The sequence below is a fragment of the Rutidosis leptorrhynchoides genome, chromosome 7 (genome assembly GCF_046630445.1).
Source record: "Rutidosis leptorrhynchoides isolate AG116_Rl617_1_P2 chromosome 7, CSIRO_AGI_Rlap_v1, whole genome shotgun sequence".
Classification (NCBI taxonomy): domain Eukaryota; kingdom Viridiplantae; phylum Streptophyta; class Magnoliopsida; order Asterales; family Asteraceae; genus Rutidosis; species Rutidosis leptorrhynchoides.
Genome location: NC_092339.1, coordinates 91,276,856 through 91,286,979, shown reverse-complemented (window position 1 = coordinate 91,286,979; position 10,124 = coordinate 91,276,856). Strand labels below are relative to the sequence as shown.

The following is a 10,124-nucleotide window of genomic DNA, read 5'->3' as shown; positions in this document are numbered from 1 at the left end:
TCATTTTGATTTGGGTTTTTGATTTTGATTTGGTTTTTTAATTTTGATCTTGGGTTTTTAATTTTGATATAAAGTTGCAGGTTATAACAAATTTGGGAAGAAGAAAAAGTTAAAGAAAATTGAGGAAAGGTGAGAGAAATGATCGAAATGACTGAAATACCCTCACATGTTTTGCACATGACCCAATTTAATGGAAATATCTGACGACCGTCAGTCAGAGGGACGACATCATCAACATATGCAGACCACGAGGACGAAATCCATCAAAAAAATCACAGGGACTAAACTAGCATTTTGGTACAAACCACAGGGATCATTTCAGCAATTTTGTCGATATATTTTAAAGTTAAAATTACTATAGTGGTACCACGAGATATAATCAACCCTCATATTTTAATGAAAAGCTCTGAAATATATATTCGATATAATGTACAGGTTGTGATTCAATCTTAATTGGAATTTATCGGTTTAGAATTGTGTTTGAATGTTTTTATTATTTCAAGTCGCAAGTGAATTGAAAATTGGAGAAGTTTAGTGTCATTTGAAAACTGCTTTTATTATTTCCTATTTTCCTTATTCGTTATTTGTATATATAGTTTATTTTCTTTATTTTCATTTCGATTTTTTTGTATCTGCTTCATTTCTACTCTCCTGATTAGGGTCTTGAACCAATTTTGTTCTATATACCGTGTGTGAATGAGTAACACACGTTGGTATTAATTTCACACCTGTTGGTGTTAATTAAATTGATTGTTTTTGTACATAAGTGAGGAATTGGAGTCTTTGGATCGTATTTTTGAGTTTTGCTATTGATTGATAACTGACTAATGAAATATCCTTTCATTGAAGTTCATTCAGGTGTGATTGTGTTATCTTCTGTTAATTCTATAAATTTTCAACATCTGTACTCTGAATATTGTACCACTATTACAATGGATACTGTACCTTTTGTTTTGTGACGCATGCGCTCGACATATTGAGTTTTCATCAATACTTTAATACTTTAAGTTTACTAGGAACTCAAACTTCGTATCAACGTACTATGAGCGGGTTCTTACAAACTTCTCTACATAATTTTCGTACGTCATTATCGGGCCGATATGTAATAAATAATAAGGATATGTATCCTAGGAAACAAATCGGTCGTGTAATCGCCTTGAGATTAGTCAGTTAAAAAAATGTTGGATACCCAGGTTACCGAAAAAAAAAAAAAAAAACCAATCAGTCGTGTGTTCGTCATATCCTGAAAGATTATGATGGCTCTAATACTATATGTGACACGCCAAATCAGAAGTAATGAATTATAATAATATCTCCAAGTTGTAACTAAGAATCAAATATGGTGGAATATTTTGTTACCTTAAATTTATAAGAGACTCAAACTTGTTATTTCAAAACTAATACAAAACTAATGTAGAACACATTGTTACATGTTTTGTTTTATTAACTGATTTTGAATTTTGAAGTTTTGTTCTTTTATTTTCAACTGCATACTTAGAATTAGTTTTTTTTTTTTTTTTTCTTCTGAAAAGTAAGACGATAATTTTATTAAAAGATAGCAAATTACAAACTATAACTATATGGGCTCAGCCCGTTTGGTATAGCCTAAGTCCTGATATCACTAAACCAAAAATACAAAATGATAATTACATGATATTTGAAGTGTCTCGAGGGGTTTTGATTAAAGCTTGTGCAAGATATGACTTCCATCTGATAATTTTGTCAATGATAACTTAGCCAATGCCTGATCGTTGATGTGAGGATGCAACATAGAACTCGGGGTTTATCAACTCTTGATGCCACTCTAACGATGTTTTCTTGAGTCTTTTCGATATTCAATGGAAACTTTGAACTTGAATGTCAGAGACGATCATACTGGGTGAGCATTCTTTACTTCGAAAGATTTTAGCATTTTTATTCTTCCAAATCGTGTAACTGCCAACCCATTTAGTTGCTTGCCAAATGGATTTACCTAACGTAGTGTCCGCCAAACTTTGGTTCTCCACGAATGCTTCTTCAATACTTGAGATGTTTTGTGAATGAGAGTTCCACCATTTAAGTAATAAGGAACAAATGTTCACAGATTTCGGGAAATCTATCAAAATATGTTCAATTGATTCCACGGATGTGTTACAAAGTGTGCAAAAGGTCGATGAAAATCTATTCACGTTTGTCCAACTCCGATCTTGGTGGGATCTTTCTCATTATAGATCTCCAAATGAAAATATCCACTTTTTGGAGAAATGCCTTGTTACGTATTGTTTCTACATTTGAAGCAAATTCCATGAGCTTTTTGTCACCAATTATCGACGTTATTGCCTTTGTTGTGAAGTGTCCGGTTGAGTCCATGCTCCACTTCCATGTATCGTTTATGTCAGACAAAGAAAAGGAGGAAATAAGTCGATTAAGTTCATTGAGGTGGGCCTGGCCACGGCTTTTAGGTGTCCTGACCCACTGCCAACAACCGGAATTAAATGTGATTGATGATGTTATCCTTTCTGAAACAAGAGCTTCTTTGTTGGTTACTAAGGCGAAAAGCCTACCGAATGTGTTTTGAAGCTCATCGTTTCCGATCCACCTGTCTTTCCAAAAAAAGTATAGTGTTATTCATTTCCCAAATTTTTGACAAAAGAGTTCGTGAAGCTGATGCCAAGATTATCGACTTGTTTGCCCACTTAGATGATATCGAGCCATGTTGTGCTTCCATTAATGTTCCTGCAATCATTATCAACGGAAAGAGAGGCATTTATTCAATATATACTGGTTATGATTTTAGCCAAAAATGCATTTGGTTCGTTTTTAAGTCGCAATCACCATTTGCATAACAAAGATAACTTTTTGCGTGTAAAGAGCCTATGTTGAGACCTCCTTTTTTATAAGGTAATAGAGACCGATTCCATTTAACCCAACTAAGTTTTTTGTTAGATTCGTTCCCCCTCCCCCAAAAAAATTACGTGTTAAAGTTTCAAGTGATTTAATGATGCTACATGGTGCGCAAAATAAAGAAAAGAAATAAAGAGGAATACTACTAAGGATAGATTTCACCATGGTTAGTCTTCCTCCGAAAGATATGGTCTTTGCTGTCGCTTCAGAAAATCTTTTATTGAATTTATCTAGAATAGTTTGCCATGGCGTTGCTTTTCCCATCTTCACCCAGATTGGCATTTCAAGATAAACAAAGGGTAAAGTGCCTGCAGCGTAATCTAACTGTTTTGCAAGATCGTCAACAGCTTCCTTTATCACACCTACACCGTATAAGTTGCTCTTTTTGAAGTTCACTCTAAGGCTCGAGATGTCTTCAAAACATTTAAGCAATTTTGCTATGTTTGATGCGTTGCGTTTACTCCAATCTCTGAAGAATATGGTATCGTCGGTGTACTGGAGATGTGACGCCATAATTTATCGTGTCCCACTTTTATTACTTTGATATATCCATTCGCCATTGCTCTTTTAGTTAAAATGTTTAGAATCTCGAAAACTATAATGAATAAGGGGGGATATTAGGTCGCCTTGGCACACCCCTCGTTTAGCAGTGAATTCTTTGGTGGGTGAGCCATTGACGAGAATAGAGATGGAAGCTGATTTGAGGCACACGATGATCCGACGAACTGTAACACCCCATTTTTCTAAACATGACGTTTGAGGTGTCATACGGAGTCCTAGGATGGGTGTTTAATCTTTAGGACGCATTTACTTGACCACTTTTGACCTTGGATGTTTTTAAAAGTGGAATTGGGGTGAATCAGGTCAATTGTCGCGTTTTAATACGGTTTGTCGCGTCCCAGGTCGTTGCGATACGTGACTTACTCTATTCATACGCGATACATGAAAAAGCACCTGACCTGATCGAACTATCGCGTTTGGGTGCATCTTGCCGCATTTGGAGCCATCGCGGAACGTGACACTTCGTCGCGAAACGCGATACATGTGCAGAACTGGTATTTCAAATACGTTTTTAAGGGTATTTTGGGGGTGTTTTGGTAATTTCACATATGGACGGTTTTGGAGCCATAAGACTGATTCATGGGTCAATCTTATCCTCATTTTCACACCACAAAATCTCTCATCTTCAAACCCTAGAGAGAGGAAGAGTTTTAGTGAGAGAAAGCTCCATTTGGAGAAGAAGGAGGTTGATTCGGGTTAAGGTGCAAGAGGCAAGGTTGATCTACTCGTCAACGGCATCATTTTAGTGGTATTGGTAAGTCTCAACTCCGAGTTTCATTGTTTGATTTGAGATTCAATGTTAGGGTTTTGAGCTAGTTAATGGTGAAACCCATTTAGATGATGAAGTGGGTTTATGATGACTAGTTATTGTTGATACTTGGCGGGTTTTGGGTTGGTTGACATTTTGGCCATGATTAGGCTTTGATTTTGGGTGTGATCACTTAGTTTAGTGATTTTGGAAGTGTTGGAACCATTTTGGGTGTATTTGGTTGACTAATTTTGAAATGAGTCAAAATTAGGGTTTAGGTGTCATTTTGGGCAAGATAAGTGTTTAACACTTATGTTTGGGTTTGATTGGCGTTGTTGGAACCATTTTCACTAGAGTAGGTGATTATTGGTAAGTTTGGGCATGGATTGTGTTTGAAAGTGCAATTGGGTCGAAATTGCACTAGGTGTCAATATGGGTTGGTTTGTAATCCACCATAATTGTGTTGTTTGTTATGTGATAAATGGAATAGGTACGTCCATTGGCGATTGCGGATTTTGTTTTTGCATCCATCAAGATTTCGAGGTGAGTGTCAATATACTATGTGCATATGTATGCATAGGATGGGTACGGGTTGGGTGAAGTGATCCTCGGCTATAGAGCTCACTTCACATATAGGTGGATTTGATGGACTTGTGTAATAGGTCCAATTGGCACGGTTGTGCGTCTTGATTGACCACCTTTGGCTAGGTGCACACTTTGTGTGTACGTTTTCACATAGGCTTGTGATGTGGATTTATATAACCCCGATGGCGAAGGGTTGGTATTGAGTTGCGGTTGAGTAACCCAGATGATGTGGATTTATATAATCCCGGGACCGTGGGTTTTGATTTGGGAGGTGAATCACGTGTGGTGTGGATTCACGATGACGTGTGTAGATTCGGTCATCTTATTGAGGTAGTGGTCACGTGTGGTGCGGATTCACTAAGGCTCGTGTAGTTTCGGCCAACCTCGATGTTGAAATGGTATCGAAGATAGTAGTCGCGTGTGGTACGGATTTACTAAGGCTCGTGTAGTTTCGGCCAATCTTCATTTGGTATTGGGTTAAGGGGTTAACCTTGGGTGGTTTACGCATTGTTTATATATATATATATATATATATATATATATATATATATATATATATATATATATATATATATATATATTGTTGTGATGTAGCTAACCCTCCGGGTGTAGCTTGATGGCGTTGTACATATCGTTGTTGGTGTACTTACATTGTTGATATATTTTAGTTTGTTGTATAGCGATCGTACGGTATGCTTAGATTAGCTTGCCTTTATGCTTGGACTCCGGTATGTGCTATTTGATTATTATTGTGTGGCGTGTCCATTTTATGCATATATATATAGATGTAGTATATTCTCACTCACTAAGCATTAGCTTACCCTCTCATTGTTTACATTTTTATAGGTTTGCAAGGTGGCGGCTTGGGTAAGCATGGGGATTTGTGCTTTGCGGGTTGTTCTAGAAGATTGTGCTTTAGACTTTTGATTAGGATTGTGTAGCGTTCCCAATCACCATGCTCGGTTTTGTTGAAAAGTCAAATAGTCGGGTCAAGGTTTACCTTTTGGTTATGTCAAATGTGAAATGTCCCGTTCTTATTGATTAAAAACGTTCCATATTAATTGATTTCGTTGCGAGGTTTTGACCTCTATATGAGACGTTTTTCAAAGACTGCATTCATTTTAAAACAAACCATAACCTTTGTTTCATAAATAAAGGTTTAAAAAGCTTTATGTAGATTATCAAATAATGATAATCTAAAATATCCTGTTTACACACGACCATTACATAATGGTTTACAATACAAATATGTTACATCGAAATCAGTTTCTTGAATGCAGTTTTTACACAATATCATACAAACATGGACTCCAAATGTTGTCCTTATTTTAGTATGCAACAGCGGAAGCTCTTAGTATTCACCTGAGAATAAACATGCTTTAAACGTCAACAAAAATGTTGGTGAGTTATAGGTTTAACCTATATATATCAAATCGTAACAATAGACCACACGATTTCATATTTCAATACACATCCCATACATAGAGATAAAAATCATTCATATGGTGAACACCTGGTAACCGACATTAACAAGATGCATATATAAGAATATCCCCATCATTCCGGGACACCCTTCGGATATGATATAAATTTCGAAGTACTAAAGCATCCGGTACTTTGGATGGGGTTTGTTAGACCCAATAGATCTATCTTTAGGATTCGCGTCAATTAGGGTGTCTGTTCCCTAATTCTTAGATTACCAGACTTAATAAAAAGGGGCATATTCGATTTCGATAATTCAACCATAGAATGTAGTTTCACGTACTTGTGTCTATTTTGTAAATCATTTATAAAACCTGCATGTATTCTCATCCCAAAAATATTAGATTTTAAAAGTGGGACTATAACTCACTTTCACAGATTTTTACTTCGTCGGGAAGTAAGACTTGGCTACTGTTGATTCACGAACCTATAACAATATATACATATATATCAAAGTATGTTCAAAATATATTTACAACACTTTTAATATATTTTGATGTTTTAAATTTATTAAGTCAGCTGTCCTCGTTAGTAACCTACAACTAGTTGTCCACAGTTAGATGTACAGAAATAAATCGATAAATATTATCTTGAATCAATCCACGACCCAGTGTATACGTATCTCAGTATTGATCACAACTCAAACTATATATATTTTGGAATCAACCTCAACCCTGTATAGCTAACTCCAACATTCACATATAGAGTGTCTATGGTTGTTCTGAAATATATATATAGATGTGTCGACATGATAGGTCGAAACATTGTATACGTGTCTATGGTATCTCAAGATTACATAATATACAATACAAGTTGATTAAGTTATGGTTGAAATAGATTTGTTACCAATTTTCACGTAGCTAAAATGAGAAAAATTATCCAATCTTGTTTTACCCATAACTTCTTCATTTTAAATCCGTTTTGAGTGAATCAAATTGCTATGGTTTCATATTGAACTCTATTTTATGAATCTAAACAGAAAAAGTATAGGTTTATAGTCGGAAAAATAAGTTACAAGTCGTTTTTGTAAAGGTAGTCATTTCAGTCGAAAGAACGACGTCTAGATGACCATTTTAGAAAACATACTTCCACTTTGAGTTTAACCATAATTTTTGGATATAGTTTCATTTTCATAATAAAAATCATTTTCTCAGAATAACAACTTTTAAATCAAAGTTTATCATAGTTTTTAATTAACTAACCCAAAACAGCCCGCAGTGTTACTACGACGGCGTAAATCCGGTTTTACGGTGTTTTTCGTGTTTCCAGGTTTTAAATTATTAAGTTAGCATATCATATAGATATAGAACATGTGTTTAGTTGATTTTAAAAGTCAAGTTAGAAGGATTAACTTTTATTTGCGAACAAGTTTAGAATTAACTAAACTATGTTCTAGTGATTACAAGTTTAAACCTTCGAATAAGATAGCTTTATATGTATGTATCGAATGATGTTATGAACATAATTACTACCTTAAGTTCCTTGGATAAACCTACTGGAAAAGAAAAAAATGGATCTAGCTTCAACGGATCCTTGGATGGATCGAAGTTCTTGAAGCAGAATCATGACACGAAAACAAGTTCAAGTAAGATCATCACTTGAAATAAGATTGTTATAGTTATAGAAATTGAACCAAAGTTTGAATATGATTATTACCTTGTATTAGAATGATAACCTACTGTAAGAAACAAAGATTTCTTGAGGTTGGATGATCACCTTACAAGATTGGAAGTGAGCTAGCAAACTTGAAAGTATTCTTGATTTTATGTAACTAGAACTTGTAGAATATATGAAGAACACTTAGAACTTGAAGATAGAACTTGAGAGAGATCAATTAGATGAAGAAAATTTAATAATGAAAGTGTTTGTAGGTGTTTTTGGTCGTTGGTGTATGGATTAGATATAAAGGATATGTAATTTTGTTTTCATGTAAATAAGTCATGAATGATTACTCATATTTTTGTAATTTTATGAGATATTTCATGCTAGTTGCCAAATGATGGTTCCCACATGTGTTAGGTGACTCACATGGGCTGCTAAGAGCTGATCATTGGAGTGTATATACCAATAGTACATACATCTAAAAGCTGTGTATTGTACGAGTACGAATACGGGTGCATACGAGTAGAATTGTTGATGAAACTGAACGAGGATGTAATTGTAAGCATTTTTGTTAAGTAGAAGTATTTTGATAAGTGTATTGAAGTCTTTCAAAAGTGTATAAATACATATTAAAACACTACATGTATATACATTTTAACTGAGTCATTAAGTCATCGTTAGTCGTTACATGTAAGTGTTGTTTTGAAACCTTTAGGTTAACGATCTTGTTAAATGTTGTTAACCCAATGTTTATAACATCAAATGAGATTTTAAATTATTATATTATCATGATATTATCATGTATGAATATCTCTTAATATGATATATATACATTAAATGTCTTTACAACGATAATCGTTACATATATGTCTCGTTTAAAAATCATTAAGTTAGTAGTCTTGTTTTTACATATGTAGTTCATTGTTAATATACTTAATGATATGTTTACTTATCATAGTATCATGTTAACTATATATATATATATATCCATATATATGTCATCATATAGTTTTTACAAGTTTTAACGTTCGTGAATCACCGGTCAACTTGGGTGGTCAATTGTCTATATGAAACATATTTCAATTAATCAAGTCTTAACAAGTTTGATTGCTTAACATGTTGGAAACATTTAATCATGTAAATATCAATCTCAATTAATATATATAAAAATGGAAAAGTTCAGGTCACTACAGTACCTACCCGTTAAATAAATTTCGTCCCGAAATTTTAAGCTGTTGAAGGTGTTGACGAATCTTCTGGAAATAGATGCGGGTATTTCTTCTTCATCTGATCTTCACGCTCCCAGGTGAACTTGGGTCCTCTACGAGCATTCCATCGAACCTTAACAATTGGTATCTTGTTTTGCTTAAGTCTTTTAACCTCACGATCCATTATTTCGACGGGTTCTTCGATGAATTGAAGTTTTTCGTTGATTTGGATTTCATCTAACGGAATAGTGAGATCTTCTTTAGCAAAACATTTCTTCAAATTCGAGACGTGGAAAGTGTTATGTACAGCCGCGAGTTGTTGAGGTAACTCAAGTCGGTAAGCTACTGGTCCGACACGATCAATAATCTTGAATGGCCCAATATACCTTGGATTTAATTTCCCTCGTTTACCAAATCGAACAACGCCTTTCCAAGGTGCAACTTTAAGCATGACCATCTCTCCAATTTCAAATTCTATATCTTTTCTTTTAATGTCAGCGTAGCTCTTTTGCCGACTTTGGGCGGTTTTCAACCGTTGTTGAATTTAGATGATCTTCTCGGTAGTTTCTTGTATAATCTCCGGACCCGTAATCTGTCTATCCCCCACTTCACTCCAACAAATCGGAGACCTGCACTTTCTACCATAAAGTGCTTCAAACGGCGCCATCTCAATGCTTGAATGGTAGCTGTTGTTGTAGGAAAATTCTGCTAACGGTAGATGTCGATCCCAACTGTTTCCGAAATCAATAACACATGCTCGTAGCATGTCTTCAAGCGTTTGTATCGTCCTTTCGCTTTGCCCATCAGTTTGTGGATGATAGGCAGTACTCATGTCTAGACGAGTTCCTAATGCTTGCTGTAATGTCTGCCAGAATCTTGAAATAAATCTGCCATCCCTATCAGAGATAATAGAGATTGGTATTCCATGTCTGGAGACGACTTCCTTCAAATACAGTCGTGCTAACTTCTCCATCTTGTCATCTTCTCTTATTGGCAGGAAGTGTGCTGATTTGGTGAGACGATCAACTATTACCCAAATAGTATCAAAACCACTT

The 10,124-nt window shown here is 35.0% G+C and overlaps 1 protein-coding gene across 1 annotated transcript; it reads right to left on the bottom strand.

The window, feature by feature from the left end:
- Nucleotides 1-2,160: 2,160 nt before the first annotated feature.
- Nucleotides 2,161-3,396, bottom strand: LOC139859432 (uncharacterized). Its single transcript, XM_071848224.1, has 3 exons — nucleotides 2,955-3,396; nucleotides 2,664-2,715; nucleotides 2,161-2,578 (listed from the first exon to the last, which is right to left on the bottom strand). The coding sequence occupies exons 1-3, from the start codon at nucleotides 3,394-3,396 to the stop codon at nucleotides 2,161-2,163; spliced, it is 912 nt and encodes a 303-aa protein (XP_071704325.1).
- Nucleotides 3,397-10,124: the final 6,728 nt, after the last annotated feature.